The sequence below is a fragment of the Quercus lobata genome, chromosome 4 (genome assembly GCF_001633185.2).
Source record: "Quercus lobata isolate SW786 chromosome 4, ValleyOak3.0 Primary Assembly, whole genome shotgun sequence".
Lineage (NCBI taxonomy): Eukaryota > Viridiplantae > Streptophyta > Magnoliopsida > Fagales > Fagaceae > Quercus > Quercus lobata.
In genome coordinates this window covers 52818526-52836069 of record NC_044907.1, presented here as the reverse complement: position 1 = coordinate 52836069, position 17544 = coordinate 52818526, and the positions used below count along the sequence as shown (strand labels likewise).

Sequence of the window (17544 nt, the reverse complement as noted above, 5' to 3'; positions counted from 1 at the left end):
TTAAAACATAGGAATCAATTTGAATATAAATAAATTACAAAACTAATCCATTTCCACCTTATTAATTTATCACTAATTCCAAATTTAAGCATTTTTAATCCCAATAGCAATTTATCCGGCACATATCTGAGGTCATAAGGAATTTTATATGATGTTGACCTGTTGACCTGTTGAACGATCTCAAAGTTTCTCTTGGTAGAAAATAGTTAATTTGCTGTCAATGTGTTTCAGTTCCCTATAAATTTCGTATGATCATCAAATTTGTTTTCATCTTCCTATTAACCATTCTCAACTTATCAAATCTTTGGGAAGAACTTGAATTTTTTTTCTAGCATTGCCTTCGACATTTCTTCATTTCGTTTCTCACATTAAATATTTCCCTATTCTTCACCAAAATCCTTAACCTTTTCATCATCACAAACACGCAACAATAAGTCATGGCGTCTCTTCACTCACTTCCTTACTTGGTTGCATTGGCAACAACCTTCTCCATTGTCATTCTTTGTAGCTTATCTCTCATCGAGGCTTCCAATGAAGGCTTTAGCGTGGAGCTAATGCATCGCGATTCTCCAAAATCTCCCTTCTATGACCCTTCTGAAACTCCCCAACAACGGTTAGCCAATGCTTTGCGTCGTTCCATTAACCGTGTCAATCATTTTAGTCCAACTTCTTCGTTCTCTACCAACGCAGTTGGTTCAGTAATAGTCCCAGCTACTGGTGAATACCTCATGCAATACGCTGTCGGTACACCGCCAGTCAAAGTGTTAGGAATTTTTGACACGGGCAGTGATTTGACTTGGCTACAATGCGCGCCTTGCACTAAATGCTACCAACAAACAGATCCAATTTTTGATCCTGCAAAGTCAAGCACATATAAAACAATTCCATGCACTGCACCCCAATGTAGGACTGTATCAGGACATTGCGTACACTCTAATAATTGCGAATATACCATGACATATGGCGATGGAGCTACCTCAGGCGGAGACCTTGCTCTCGACACTATCACACTAGGATCAACTGCAAGATTCCCTCAAACTATCATAGGATGTGGACATGATAACACTGGAATTTTTAATAAAAAAGGTTCCGGGATTGTTGGCCTTGGAGGCAGCGCGACTTCTCTTGTTTCCCAATTGGGTACTTCTATTGCTGGCAAATTCTCCTACTGCTTGGTTCCATTTGACAAACCCGCAGCCACAAGCAAATTGAATTTTGGTACAAATGCCGTGGTATCAGGTCCTGGAGCCGTGACTACACCCCTAGCTACCGGTGAAGCTGACGTCTATTACACCCTAACACTTGAAGCAATTAGTGTTGGCCCAACAAAAATCACCTCGACTTCTGCCAAAGCAGCAGGGGGCAATATTATCATTGATTCAGGCACAACATTGACATTGTTGCCATCAGACTTGTACACCGGTTTTGCAGCAGCATTAAAAGCCCAAATTAAATTACGAGTCGTTAATGACCCGCAGAAAACCTACAGTCTTTGCTTCGACCACCCCGAATCTACTTTTAAAGTTCCAACTATCATAGCTCATTTCACCGGTGGTGCAGATGTGACGCTAAGTGCGCCCTACACTTACGCTGGAGATGAAACAATTACGTGCATGGCTTTCATTCCTGCAGGTGACTCAGTTGCCATTTTCGGTAACTTGGCCCAAGCTGATCACTTGGTAGGCTATGATATTGTCAAGAAAACTGTGTCCTTCAAGCCAACGGATTGCACCAAGGCTTAACAATGCCTCTCTACCTATCTTATGTTTTCCTTTTTCTTTTTTTCACTCTTACAATTCATTCGTTAGTTTTTTGAGAATAAAATAAAAAGAAATTGCTGGATCGTTGTTCTAATAAATTATGAATTGAATTTTCCTAAAAAAAATTAAATAAATAAATTGGCCATAAATCACACGATACGCAATAAAAATTGATAAATGTATTTATATATTTTTGCATTGATACTCTAGATCATTTTAACGGGAATATCATGATTTTTAACATGGGCATAAATTTATTGTGATATGATGTTTGGACTTTCGGTCAAACCTTGACTAAACACCAATTAGGGTTAGTATAACTTAGTCAAAAATAGTAATTTGGGGATTTAAAACTCTTCGACCATTAAAATGATTTATTCAATATATGTACAGGACCAACAAAAAATAAAATAAAATTATTTCATATAATTATTTTTTCTTTTTCATATGAATAAAGCATGTTTTGGCCTTTTAGGGCCCAAATTGGTAATTTTGGGTTCAGTTCGAGTCCAATTTTGCTATCTCTAATTTGAATTTTGGTTGGTATAAGAAATTTGTCTAGATGAACCAGAAAATTCGTTCCCAAATAATTACAATAATAACTTACAAGATTTATAGGTGGGATTATAACCTATAAGAAATGTTTTAACTTATTGTTTGGATAAATTTTCAACATCTTATTACTTCAAATATATCCTCGTTTTTGCAACTTAGCTCTCTTGGAATATCATCCGTTAAAAAACACCTCAAATTCTATATGAGGACAAGCTATTAAAAGATTTCAAAGTTTCTCTTGTTAGAAAATGTCTTCTTAGTTTTTATGGTACAGGAAAGAGTGAATATGATATCAATGTGTTTCAATTCCCTATATATATTTTGTATAATCATTGATCATATTTTAATCTTTCCATATTTTGTATGATCATTGCCAAAATGATTATATTTTGGGGAAAAAAAAAATTTATGTCCACTTGAACAAATTAAACTCTTTTTGAGGTAGAAAATTCACTTCGCACAAAAGAATGAGTTCAGTATAGTCTAACTTGATATGATATTTTGTGAAATATGTAGATTAACAATGAGAACAAGGGAAGTAAAGACACTATATTAATAATAGTAACAAGATTACAAATCCCAAGTTACAAGTCTAATTCATGCGAAGCAATGATGCACTTATAATCATGAAGTGATAACCTTCGGATTTCGAGAATGAGGGAATCAACGTCGCTAGTTTGATAGATGAGTGTGCGTGGGTTGTGTGAGAGAGTGTTCTTCTTATTTATACATGGATATTGACAGTTATTATTCTTGTTTCTATGCCATGTGTCACACTATAAGTGCTTTAATTCCATAACTTAGCTAAGAATCCCTCTGGAAATTGCTGTAACATAACCATCACCTTTCACTTGCCTTTGACTTGCCATCACTTGATTAAGATCATGTGAATTGTTTTCTTTAGCTTGCATCAACTGCCATACTTTGGTGTTCAATAATACAAGGGATAATTACAATTTTTATCCCTAAATTATACCCTATTTTACATTTTTCTCCCTAAACTATCGAAATACATGATTAAACCTCCAAAGTTACAACTTTGTAACACCTAACCCATTAACGTCTGTTTTGGTGTTAAGTTTAATGTAATGTAGCTTTAAAAGACTAATTTACTCTCTACAAGCTATTTTTGGGAGAGGGATAAATTAGTTTTTTAATGTTAAATTCTATTAGAGTTAGTCTCAAAATAGATGACAAGGGATTAAGTGTTACAGAGTTTTAACTTTGGGTAAGAGGGGGGCGGGGTGAATAATCATTCTTTTCAATACTTCAAGGAGCAAAGTGTAAAAAGAAATATAATTTAGAGTGGAAAAATATAATTTTCACATAATATAATGCTACTTTTCTTATCTTAAGCTTTGTTTTACTGCCAACCAAAAAATGACATTATATTTGAAATATATTTAGAGATCAAATTCTGAAAGGATATGGTGTAAAACTCATGTTTTACCCCTCCAATCCCTACATGTCTCATCATTTTATCAAATATTTAAGAATAAACACAACTAAACCCAATCAATTCCAATACACATATATAAATCCAACCAAATTAGAGGTTTATTGACATGTTATTAGGTATGGTAGAATGTATCGAATTTTAAATAAAATGCTAATGTAACAATCGCTTATGGAATGGTGTAAAACATGGATTTTACACTCCATCCTTACCAAATTCAGATTCATTTATTTATGCATTTATCTAAATATTAAGAGTTGGTTCTCAAAAAAAAAAATAATAATAATAATTTGATACTTTTAATATTGCCACCTGTACCCCTATACCCCTAAGTTCAAGTAGAGACAAAACTAGAGGATAGTCCGGTAAAAAAACATGTCTAACTTGTACTAAAATATTGCCTACAAAGTAGGAACACTCCCCCAATAACCCACTTTTTCAATGCAACTATATGTTTATATATATATTTTTAAAAAAATATAAAAATAGATTATGAATTATCAAATCAATTAAGTAGGTTCAACAATAAATTTTTTTTTAAAAAAAAATCCCCATCTGTCCACTTTTTTTTTTTTTTATTATTCTTAAAAACAAAATTCCCATCTAATCAACGGTCACTATTAAAATAATACTAATTAATGGTTTAAATTGGGGTGGGTACTGTACCCATTAAAAAATATAAGGGGTACAGTATAATGACCCAATAATAAAATATTAATATAAACACCAATAAGATGCAGTCCACACATGCCCGAAACCAAATTTGATACCATATAAACACCATTAATATTTTACTAGCCTTCGAGCACACGCTCATGTGCGTGCTCAGAGGCTCTTCTATTTTTTGGGTAAGAGTTAATTTAGAGCATTTATTATAATTTGGGATTACTAAATTTTCCAATCACACCAAAAAAAAAAAAAAAAAAAAACCTAGGGGTTTAATGAGTATTAGGTGTGGTGAAATAATTATTTCATCACACCCTAGTTTTTTTTTTTTTTTTTTTTTTTTTTTTGTGATTGGAAAATGTTATAATTCCAAATTATAATAAGTACTCTAAATTAACCCTTACTCAAAAAATAGAAGAGCGTTTGAGCACGAGTGTGAGCGCATGCTTAGAGGCTAGTTTAAATAATTGGCCTAACAATTGCCTAAGAGCACTAGCATTGGGGGCATATAAACCCCCCCAATTGCTATGCAAACCCAAAAATTTTTCTATCCTAGCTATAGTAAGGTTGCAACCTTAGAGCACTAGCATCCGGGGATGCAAGAAAAACTTATTTTGCATCATCAAACACCATTTTATCTATTTTACCAACCCATTTCACAACTCACGTAACATCTCAATTCTTGTTTTTACATACAACCTAATAAAATAATATAAATTGTCTAATAAAATAATAAAACTCTCTTTCTTTACAACCTTTGAACAACAAAGTTGCATATATGCAACCTTACTGTAGCAAGGTTGCAAATTCCTTCAAGTATAAAATCCAAATGAAGTGGGTTTTGGATGTCTTAGGTACTAAAATAACAACTGTGGGGTGTTTACACCCCCAATGCTAGTGCTCTTACTATTCATGTGGTTATAAAAATTGGGATATTGGAGTGTATTGTTGGATGCGGTGGTAAAATAGATAAAGTGGTATTTGAAAATGTAAAATATGTGTTTTTAAACGTTTCCAATTGCTAGTGCTCTAACAAACATAGAAATAATTGATTCTTGTAATTATGTAAAAATGCATGCAAATCACCCGTTCCCAAAAATGTTTTCGTATTAACCATTGTAAAATTATTATCTGATCTTGCTTTTACAAAGAAAATCAAAGAAAATCAAGGAAATAATGGAAACAAAGTCAATTTTTCTTAAAACATAAATAGCATATCTTCATTTTCGTTTCTCTCATTAAATATTTTCTCTCCCCATGTAGAGTGCTATTAAGTCTCTACCAATGCGGCTCAAGCAGATATAAACTCAAATTGAGGTGAATACCTCTTGAAATACTCTGTTGGTACACCACCAATCCAAATCCTAGGCATTGCTGATACTAGTAGTGATTTGATTTGGCTACAATGCAAGCCTTTCAATGACTGCTACAAGCAAAGAGCTCCACTTTTTGATCCTAGAAGGTCAGGCACATACAAAAAAGTTCCATGCACTTCATCCCAATGTCAGTCTCTAAAAGGAACCTCATTCTCAAGCAACGATGATTCAAGTTGCTCATACTCTGTGTCTTATGGTGATCGATTTTTCTCAAACGGAAACCTTGTTGTTGACGCTCTCACTCTCAGATCAACAACAAGCTGCCCTGTGACTCTCCCTCAAACTATAATAGGGTGTGGACATAATAACGGTGGAACCTTCAATGCAAACGATTCTGGGATTGTTGTTGGTGGCAGTGTTGTTTCTTGGATGACGTATGCCATCATTTGATTTAATTAATTTAATGACATATTAATTTAGAATTTGGTACTAAATTTTGATGTGGCATTTTATAATTGGCTTAAAATTGTCTCTTACAAATGCCCCCTTGAGACTTGGTCATGTTCACAATTTTGAGTTTGGAAAGTGATCAAGTCTCAACAGCTTCCTGCTTTGATGCAATTAATTTCAACACCTTTCATATATACGTATCTTTTTGCTCCATATCACAATGATCCCTCTGTTGGTTCGCTGCCCAAGTAGGAATTGTCTAACGTAATAGTAGTCACATTTACATCCCTTGGCCGAGGTTTATCGAGACTCAAAAGAATTCTAATATTACTCCTTCATTGAGTTCTAGTAGAACTGGATTTCAGATAAGTATCTTTAACCACTTCAGATCTCTACTCTAAATGGACACTTAACTTATAATGCTTTATAGAGCAGTGACTCCTCATAAAGGTGAACAGCGTGGATTGCTAGATTCCAACATCCGATAAAGGATAAATCTCCTGATAATTTCGATTCCTTTTCCTAGCCAAATTGGTCTTTTACTAGATATCATAAATATTCACATGCCAATATGGCTTCACGTGAATATTAATAATAATGGGCATTGGATAATATTCTTTTAATAATATTAACTTGAACGTGAGCAGGATTTCTTTTTCTAGTCAAACTATGACTAGATGACTACAAAAGGAGTTAGAGAGAACCTATCCTTTGGAGAAGTCCCAACTTGCAATGATGATTATCTTCGTATCTTCTTATGACAAGGAGTTAGTGTCTGTTGCTACTTAAAAGTATTTAAGAGTTTAATTCCAAGTAGGACATTGCAACTCACAATGCCTTATCCCTTCCATCAGATACAAGAATTCTCCTTCATTTCGACTTCTTTTCCTGGCCAATCTGGTATTGACTAGATGAGTTTTAATTGCGATTAAACTCTCTCTGACCAGCCCTATAAAAGGATAGCCACAGCCGCATTGAACAGAATTCACAGTCTCTCTCATATAGTGCGTGAGTGCAGAAAGATCTCATGTTTACCTTCATGCTTATATTTTTATAAATCGTATTCATGGTTTTATTCTCTTTTCTTCTCTTTTGCTTGCTTTTCATTTTCAATTTTTTTTTTTTTTAATCTTCAAATCGTGGCATACCGCAAAGTGCTAGAGATATTCTTCTTGCTAAGCACATATTCCTTTCTTCTTCAAAGGTTCTTTATGAGACCATTACCCTTTTTACTTCATCTTGATTTTGCTTTCTACGCATGCTCTTTTATTTATTTATTTATTTTTAATATGAGTCTAATTTATTCTTTGCCCCCTTTTTCGTGTATCCTTGGGTCTATCTTAAAATACTTTAGCCTCAAATTTTGCAAGAGTTCTATCCTATAATGCACTTATACCGATACGAGTATCGGTATGATATGGGTACGAGGATACAACATTTTTTGAAAAATTAGTTAATATTTATTTTTAGGTATATTTAAATATTTTTGTACATAATTTATGTTTATTTTAAGTTTTAAAATTACGTAACAATATATAACATTCTAATATTTTTATTATTTTTATTATCTAATGTTATATCTAATGTTTGATGTTTCTAGTGTTTCTTTTATACATATGATACCACAAATCTACAGACAGACATACCCATTCTTAGCAAATATAAATAAATAAATAAATATATATATATATATATATATATATATATATATATACCTTGGTCTTTAAGTCACAGACCCACAACGAGCCACAACAAACATGACCCAAAGGGCCTGAGGCCCCAAAACCAAAAACGAAAAAACATTGAGAAGGGAAGGTGAAAAGGGAAAGAAAAAAAAAATTCCGCTCTACGATTTCGATTTCTAATTTAGAACAACGGTAGGCGAGAGGCGAGGTAGAGAGTGAGAATTTGACAGACTTACCGATGGCAAGGAGGAGGAGGAGCTCTTGTCATGGGTTTGTGACAACAAGGTCAGAGTAGAGTCGAGACTTCAAGAGTGAGCGGTTAAGAGAGTAGAAAGGAAAGAGTAATAGATTGGGTTAAAGTGAAGCAAAATTAGGGCTTTTAACCCAGTTGGGATAATCAATGGTCAGAAATAATTCAAGTGTCAAAATTAGTCACTTTTTTTTTCTTCTCCCATATCCAATCGGATACTAGTCATATCTTGGACATATCCCAAATGTATCTAAATTAAAAAAAAAAATGATTTTCTTTTGCTCGATACTCTCCGAGTATGTTTGTACCATTATCCCACCCATATCCGTATCGAATATGTATCAGATACCGATATGATTGCATTTTCGCCGTATCGGTGCATCAAAGGTTCCATCACCCAAAATCTTTGGAGGTACATTCTTGTACAAAACTTTCTTACTTGTGAATTTCTTTTCTTGCATGTCTCTTTTTTTTCTTTTTCTTTTTCTTTTTTTTTTCTTTTTTGGTATTGTTTCGCCTCCGTTTAGAACACATCAAGTGGCTACCAATTCAACGATCTCGAAGACAATCTTCAATATGAAGTTTGCCCATGCAAGATCTTGAAGATGAAGACAATCTTGAAGATGAAGAATTCCTTGAAGATGAAGATTGTCTATGCAAGACCTTGAAGATGAAGATGTGGAAGATGAAGTTTGTCTCATGCAGATCTTAAAGATGAAGACAATCTTAAAGACGAAGACTTCATTTAAGATGAAAACAATCTTGAACATGAAGACTACCTTGAAGATGAAGATTGTCTATGCAAGACCTTAAAGAAGAAGATGTTGAAGATGACGTTTGTCTCATGCAAGATCATGAAGACAAAGACTGCCTTGAAGATGAAGACAATCTTGAAGACGAAGATTTCGTTGAAGATAAAGATGATTTATACAAGACCTTGAAGATGAAAACAATCTTGAAGATGAAGATTTCCTTGAAGATGAGGATGAAGATTTCCTTGAAGATGAAGATGATCTATACAAGACCTTGAAGACAAAGAAAATCTTGAAGATGAAAACAATCTTGAAGACGAAGACTGCCTTGAAGATGAAGATGATCTATACAAAGATGAAGACAATCTTGAAGACGAACACTGCCTTGAAAATGAAGACGATCTATACAAGACCTTGAAGAAAAAGAAAATCTTGAAGTCAAAGATTGCCTTAAAGAAGAAGATGATCTATATACAAGACCTTGAAGATGAAGACAATCTTGAAGGCGAAGACTACCTTGGATATGAAGATGATCTATACAAGATGAAGACATTCTTGAAGATGAAGACTACCTTGAAGATGAAGATGATCTATACAAGACCTTGAAGACGAAGACAATCTTAAAGATGAAGACTGCATTGAAGATGAAGATGGTCTATACAAGACCTTGAAGACAAAGAAAATCTTGAAGATGAAGACAATTTTGAAGACGAAAAGGATCTTGAAGGTAGAGATTATCCATGCAAGGATGTGCATTGGCATCTTTGCAATGGAGCAACTGTCGATGCAAAGATCTAAAGCTGCAATAAAGCAACATTAGCATTGACTAAAGAAAATGAATCATCACCACTCTCATTCTTTTCTTTTCTTTTTTTCGCTTGTACATGTCTTTTTTGGCTTTCTTTAATATATAACTTACACTCTCCCTTATTTTTATCTTTTAAAAGTTTGCTTCTTGCTATGATACTCTTTAGAGATATAGAATGACGAATACTAGACTTTAGAGATGCGAGGTGACACCACTGAAAGTTTAAAGATGTGAGAAGATGACACCAAAACTTTGAGGATTTAAGGTGAGCCAACTCATAAGAGAGGCAATTTAGTCCAAGCTTTAGAGATGCAAGGAGATGCCATCAAGTCTTTGAAGATGAAAGTAGATACCCCCAAGTCTTTGAAGGTGAAAGGTGGCATTATTCATACTTTAGAGATATAAGGCAACACAATTTAGAAGGAAGGCAATGAAATTCAAAAGAGAAGTGATGCAATCTATACTTCAAAAATGCAAGGAGATACCACCAAGTCTTTGAAGATGCATGGAGATACCACCAAGACTTCAAACGTGAAAGGTAGAACTACTTATACTTCAAAGATGAGAGAGAAAGCACATTTTAGAGATGCTAAGCTACATTCTCACAATGATGTTTTCTTTCATGGTGACTTCACATTCCTAAAGTGTTACAATGTTGTTTGCCTTAATATGGTAGCACTGTCTACTTGTAGTGACTTTCTCATAAGGACGTTCGCCCAAAACTGTGATTTTACTTAGTGTGACATACCAAGTTGCCTGTGTACCACTTGAGAGAGATCGAGTCATCACATGGTTCAAGAAGAATTTTTTTATTTATTTTTTATTTTTTATTTTAGGAAATGTGACTGAACTTAGAATAGAATGCCAAGCTGCCTACGTACCCTTTAAGAAGGATCAAGTCATTACGTAGTTCAATATATATATATATATATATATGTATTTTTTTTTTTGTGAACACTTTTAAGAGAAATAGGTGAACATCATGTACCCTTTAATTATTGAGGTAGGCAGTTTAGGCTCTTACCAAGGAGTGCTTCATTCTTCAAGCATAGTAACTGATGAGTCCAATAAATTTCCTTCATCCAGATGAGTCTACACTGGACAAGGATAAATACCATTTAAGTTACAATGAATGGAATGCCATTAGACATCAATAAATGTAAGCAACACGAACGCTGGAGGGACACCGAATCCCACCATTCAAATCACTCAGGGGGTTTACAAGAATGACATTGATGACCTAATTGAATGCCACCAACGGCTAGAAAGGAAAGCCCTATATAGGTGACACTAGACTCCAAGAAGAGGTACGAATTTACAATTGATTTTCAACTTATAACACAAACAAAGCTCTTGGTTATTCCTTTTCTAGACCTCTGACTTTGTCATCAGAGGCTCAACGGTTGGCACCACACCGGTGACCCTTCTAGCTTGAATACTCTCTCTCTCTAGTAGGTTGTTAGGACATATGTGAATCGTGTTAGGAACGTATATCATTTAGAATTGACTAATCCTTTGACAAAACGTATTTTACTTGTAATTGGGTAGATCTAGGATGTGTTTAATATTCAAAGAAAAAGAGTCAAAGTCCAAGTGTTAAAGCCATGCAAATCTGTCCTAGAATCAAGTGAAGATGTGCTGTATTTTAAAACTCGACAGATAGCATCTATCGAGGTTTAAAAGGCTATTTTTTCCCGATGCTCGACAGCTACTCAATAGATAACCTATCTATTGAGATTTACGAAAATCAGTTTTTCAAATCTAATTTCACACATATCTGTGTATCCTTGTTTAGGCTTTCTTTTCTCATAACCCTAAACATATATAAGGATTATTTTAAGGGCTATCACAGCTAATGAAACTTGAAGCAAAGGTTTTGTTCAAGCACATTGTGACTAAAGACAAATTTGCCCTAGTTCATCTTTCTCTCGAAGAAGCTGATGCATTTGTACACCGTAGGGTTTTGTAACTAAGGAGCTTTGTGATCTTCATCGTGTAGATGAACTGAAGAACTTTGCAGCTAACATCCTTCTCAAGTTTGTGGTTAGTCAACTTGGTTGGTCATGTATTGGGAGTCGTGCGTTGAATAGAGAGATTGTCACTATAGAACAAGTTCAATTGTATATTAGGGTAAGGGTTCAACTGTAAGTTGGTATAAGGTACTAGGATTCCTTTACTTGTAACAGCTTGTTGTGATAATAGTAGATTCTCGGGAGTAGTGACCTTAAAATCACCCGATGGCATTTTTGCCTTGGCGGTTTTCCCTATTCGTAAACAAATCATCATGTCAACTTTATTTTTTGTTGCATATTAACTTAGTTAGTGATTTGTTTGTGCTACCATGTGTATTGCATGCTAATTGAATTAATTAATTAGTTTGACTAATTAATTGGTTAATTCATCACAAGGGGTCAATACATTCCTGGCCTATCAAGTGGTATCAGAGCAAGTACACACTTATTAGGGTTAATCTTTGCTGTGTAATCCATTAACCCCTGTTGTCATGGATAAAGGACAATCTTTGATTATACCTCATTTGTTTGATGGCACGAACAATGCATACTAGAAAGCATGCATGAGAGCTTTCTTGCAGTCACTAGACGAAAAAGTGTGGCAAGTTGTGGAGATAGGCTGGACCAAGCCATAAGAAGCGCCGACTGATTGGGATGATGCTAAAATCAAGGTGGCTAACTTGAATAGCAGGGCATTGAATGCTATATTCAGTGCGGTCACGAATGAGGAGTTTAAGAAGATATCCTCTACTAAAACTGCAAAGGAAGCATTGACCATCCTCTAGACAACCTATGAAGGAGCCAAGGCTGTCAAGGATTCAAAGTTTTAGAGGCTCACCACAAGCTTTGAAGAGATTAAGATGGAGGATGATGAGTTATTTCATGAGTTCTATGCCAAGCTCAAAGACATAACAAACTCAGCCTTTAATCTTAGGGAAACCACTCTCGGCCCTAAGATTGTTAGAAAGATGCTAAAATCTCTACCCGAGAGATTTCATGCAAGGTCACCGCAATTGAGGAATCAAAGGATATTGACAAAATTCCTTTGATAGAGCTGGTTGGCAATCTGCAGACCTATGAGTTAGGTTTGACCAGGATTGGGAAATCGAGTAAGGGTAAGAACATGGTACTGAAGGCTAAGAGCAGTGACACAAATGAGTCTTTTGACGATGAAGATTCTAAAATAAAATCCTACATTACAAGGCAGTTCAAAAAGTTTATGAAGAATGTCAATGCTAAAGGATCTGATAAAGACTGTAAAAAGTCTAGTTTGTCTCAGTTCAAGAGCCAAGACAAAGGGAATAAGGATGCTAGGGATTGCAGTTAGCACACTATTCCCCAGGACCAAAGTGCTTTGGGTGTCATGGCTTCGAACACATGAAACAGGAGTGCCCAACTTATCTTAAGACCATTGGGAATAGCAAGGCCCTTGCTGCTACCTTGAGTGACACCGAGCCCAAGGATGATTCCGATAATGAGGATGATGGAATCCTAAATGCTTTCACTGCCACTGTAAATCCTACTGAATGGACTGTTGAAGAAGAAGACTTGGTGTAGTCTAAGTTTGAAAAGAAGGATGAACAAAATGACATCCACACAGCCTATGCAAAATTATACAAGGTCTCGGAAAAGCATGAGAAGTTGTATAGGTGGGCCGCCAAGAAGCTCAGTGATGTGGAGTTTGAACGAGAAGAAATCTCGACCAATCAAACATCATGTTTTGTAGAATTTTAATCAGGCCCAAAGCCCGCAAAAACATTTAGGCTGTGTCCAACACTATCTAGTATAAAAGGAAACCCCTAAATACGTTTTAGAAGTTCTTGGAAGTTTTGCAAGTTACTCCTGTGAGATTTATGAGGTTTTTGTAGCCTTCTAACTCAACAAGCATCTACTGGAAAGAAAATCCATATACAAGAACTAGTGAGATAATTTGCTGCGTACAAGGTCAACTACTGCCGATGATTTAAATCTTTGAGTGGGATCTCAGAGCCACAAACGTGGGTGTTTTTTTTTTTAGCAAATTCAAATAGAAGAATTCGTGAATTCGGAGCTGCGTATGATCACGTGACTAAGTACTACAAGAGGTAGCTTTAGATTTAGGGAAAAATCTATTGTAAGACTTCCATTTTCTCATTGTGAATTTGTTGCCTTGAGGATAGTTTAGGTTAAATCCTCTTCAGGTTTTTTACCTTGGAACTGTTGGTTTCATTGTTTTTCCTAGGTTATCATATCGTTGTGTTCTTTACTTTTCTACACATACTGATATGATTGTTTGTGTTTAACCTAGATTTGAATAATAAACTTAAGTAACAACTTGGTTAATTAATTAGGTTAAACAATCTGAGTGTTCAGGGGCGTAAACAAACTAACAAGTTATATCAGAACGAGTTTGCCTTGATTGGATTAATGTCCTGAGTGTGATCCTTGATCCCTACTATCATGAATAATTTTAAGTTTCTTTCTACTCATATTTATGAAAATTTGAATAAAGAAGATGCTAATGTTTCTGTTGATATATTAATGCCTGTGAAACTCACCATAAGAAATTATCTAAATCTTTGAAAATTGATAAGAAATTTCAGGAAGTGTTAAAACTAGCTAATCTTGAAAAAGAGGAATTGATTGTGAATTTGGATGAATCAGATAAAAAGAATGAATTTTTGAGAAATCGATTTTCCAAAAGTTTGGAGCAAGAGTTAGTCGAGTCTAAAGCTGAATTGAAAAAATTGTCTTGTACCAAACCTGCTGTTATTGATGACAGGTCTATTTCTTTTTCCATTAACCCTAAATATAAAAAAATTTATATTCCTCCATTTAAGAGGAATTATAAAGAAAATGCTTATTTTGCTAAGTAAGACAAAGGTAAAAATTCTAATGTAGACGCTAAAGTTTCCAAACCTGTGTCTAAACCTACTGCTATGGTACAAAATAAATATGTTTTTGTGATGATATTTCTCCTACCATAAGTTTTGATAAAATGTTTCCTATGCTTTAAAAAAATTAATGCTTGTTGGCTAATGAAAGGAAATTGCAAGATTTCTGTCTCTCTCATAAAAAGTTTGTAATCCCCCAAATACACTCTATTTCTCATGGTTTTTCACCTACAAAGCTAAAGAAACCTGTTGTATGGGTGAGAAAAGATTTGCTAAGGTGAGTGTTGTTTACTTGTCTTTGATTTAATTCTTTCAATTATTTGAGGACATGTTTATTTTTTGTTTTCTAGGTTGTTTTGATTATTCAAAAAAAAAAAAAAAAATCCAAAAACATTGCAAATTTTCAAAACAAAAATATTTGATTTTAGGTCTTGTTTTATTTTTCTCGAGGATTACATGAATTATAATATCTCTCTTTTGACTTAGAACATACTTGATATTGTGGAGAAACACAGAAAATATGTGTTGCATGATAGAGTTCATGAGCTATTTTTATTTTTGTATGAGTATATACTAGTTTGTACATGTACACATGGGTTAATTAAGAAATTGCTATTTCTTGTTTATGTGCCCTTTATAGCTTAGTTGAGCACTATCATGCATTGTTGTTGCATTTTATTCATTTAGTATAATGTGTGCTTTTTGATTTTTGGTTGTAATATAAAAATACAAAAATATTTATTATTTATTATTATTATTATCATTTTTTTTGTATTGCACACCACTAAGTGTGTAATTAAGGTGGGCCAATGAAATTTGAATTTCATGACTATGTACTTTGTTTAGCTTTGATGAGCTATTTTTTGCACTTTACAAGTTTGTGCTATTTAGTGCTTAATTGTGTGAGCTTTTTATAATCTTTAAATAAACGATCTTGGTTTTGATGTCACATCCTTTTGATCGTAAGGACTAGAAAATGTTAGGTGAAAAGCGTAAATAACCATCTCACCACTATTACTTGCCAATCATGAACACCTATTTGCTAATCATAAAAGCAATCTTGTAAAGTGTAGCACTTGCATGGCAAGATAAAACAAGGTGTTATCTTTCTTTCTTTTTTTAAATGTGCAACAAGGGTATTTTATTTTTTATCTCCTATATGCCCATGCGTGATATCTTTGATCGTGCTCAAAAATAAAATTAAAACAAAAAAATCAAAAGAAAAAGAAAACGCAAAAAGAATCAAATTACTTTTACATAATTGCAAGCATGCTTTCTAGGATATTTGTGTGTAATATGATGTAATTAAGTTATAGTCACTTTCAAACTAATGTGATTGATGATGTCAAAAATTTGTTTGATAATTGTCTACATATCAACTTTTCCGTACTTTGTACCCTTACTAGTTGCACACACTATACACAAATCAATGCTATATCAAGTACATGAGAATGTGTGTGTTATCTAATAGGGCCATCTTTATTTGCATAGCATCTGGTGTGTACATCCAAATTTTTGTTTTGAGTGAGAATTTGAAGAAAAATGAGATTTTCATGTTTTAGAAGTTAAAATTTTGTGATTTTAACTTATTGATTGGTTTTGATATTTGCATTTGAGTGCCTTTAAGTTTTTTAAACTTTTGGGATCTTGTTCATATGCATTACATCTCTCAAAAACTTCTTTTCAAGTAAATTTTTAAGTTTTAAAATTTTTCACTGCATCAACCAATAAAAATTGTGAGTTTTTGTGTTCAAAACTTTCTATCTCTCTCGATCGATGCTTGATTAATGTTTCACTGATCAAAACTGGAAAATTTTTAGTTTTCAAATTCTTGTCTGATCAGTCTTTTCATGCTTCATTTGTGATAGGATTCACATGCATGGTATTGTTTTCTTTATCCATCTTGCATTTTTGTAGTCATATCACTCATTATTTTTCACACACAACACACACACTTTACTAAATTGGGTACTCAACTTGATTTAAAAATTGATTGATTAATTTTTAAGTTCTGTACATTTTAGTATAAACTATTTTTTTATGTTTTTATTTATATCTGTGAACTACTAAAAAATGGGAATATTTGTTTTAAAGATATGGTTGATAATAAATGTGCAAATATTTTCTCTACTATTAAGGTTGATTTGTGTTCAAAACACCTTGACACATAATAAATGCGCATGATCAATTTTTATATCATTGAGATCTATACTGTATAGTATTAACTGATTGTGCTTGGAAGTGTTTGCATACATCTAGTCATGGGTCACATATTGTCAAGTTTACATCTATTGAAAGAGAGAGTATTTGTATTCTTGTGTATCCACAACTTATTTTTTTTTTTAGTTTGGTTTGTGTTGCTTTATTTTTCTCCAACTCCTAAATTTTTCCGGAAACTGTTTTTAAAACCAACGCTCTTCATACGGGGAGTTGCCTTTGTTTTCTAAACAGCTTATTTTTTTATGGTTCCTTGATCAATGAAATTTAAAAAAAAATTCTTATTACAATGAACTAAAATGTTAACATTTTTTTTTTTAAATGTCACAGGTCATGTTTGCGATGAGGCAAGTAAATTGATAATGTAGTCAATTTGTGTTGACCAATCTCCTGAATTTTAGAGAGCAAATAGATATTTTTAGTTCATTTTTTTCTTAAATCTCGTGATGTGCTTGACTTACCTAAATATAGGAAAAAAATTTATTTTAAAACATAGGAATCAATTTGAATATAAATAAATTACAAAATTAATCCATTTCCACCTTATTAATTTATCACTAATTCCAAATTTAAGCATTTTTAATCCAAATAGCAATTTATCCGGCACATATCTGAGGTCATAAGGAGTTTTATACGATGTTGACCTGTTGAACGATCTCAAAGTTTCTCTTGGTAGAAAATAGTTAATTTGCTGTCAATGTGTTTCAATTCCCTATAAATTTCGTATGATCATCAAATTTGTTT

At 33.6% G+C, this 17544-nt stretch overlaps 1 protein-coding gene across 1 annotated transcript; it reads left to right on the top strand.

The window, feature by feature from the left end:
* Nucleotides 1-289: 289 nt before the first annotated feature.
* LOC115983184 (aspartic proteinase CDR1-like) lies at nucleotides 290-1858 on the top strand. The gene has a single exon (XM_031105826.1). It carries the CDS (start codon nucleotides 438-440, stop codon nucleotides 1740-1742), a length of 1305 nt encoding a protein of 434 aa, XP_030961686.1. The 5' UTR covers nucleotides 290-437; the 3' UTR covers nucleotides 1743-1858.
* Nucleotides 1859-17544: the final 15686 nt, after the last annotated feature.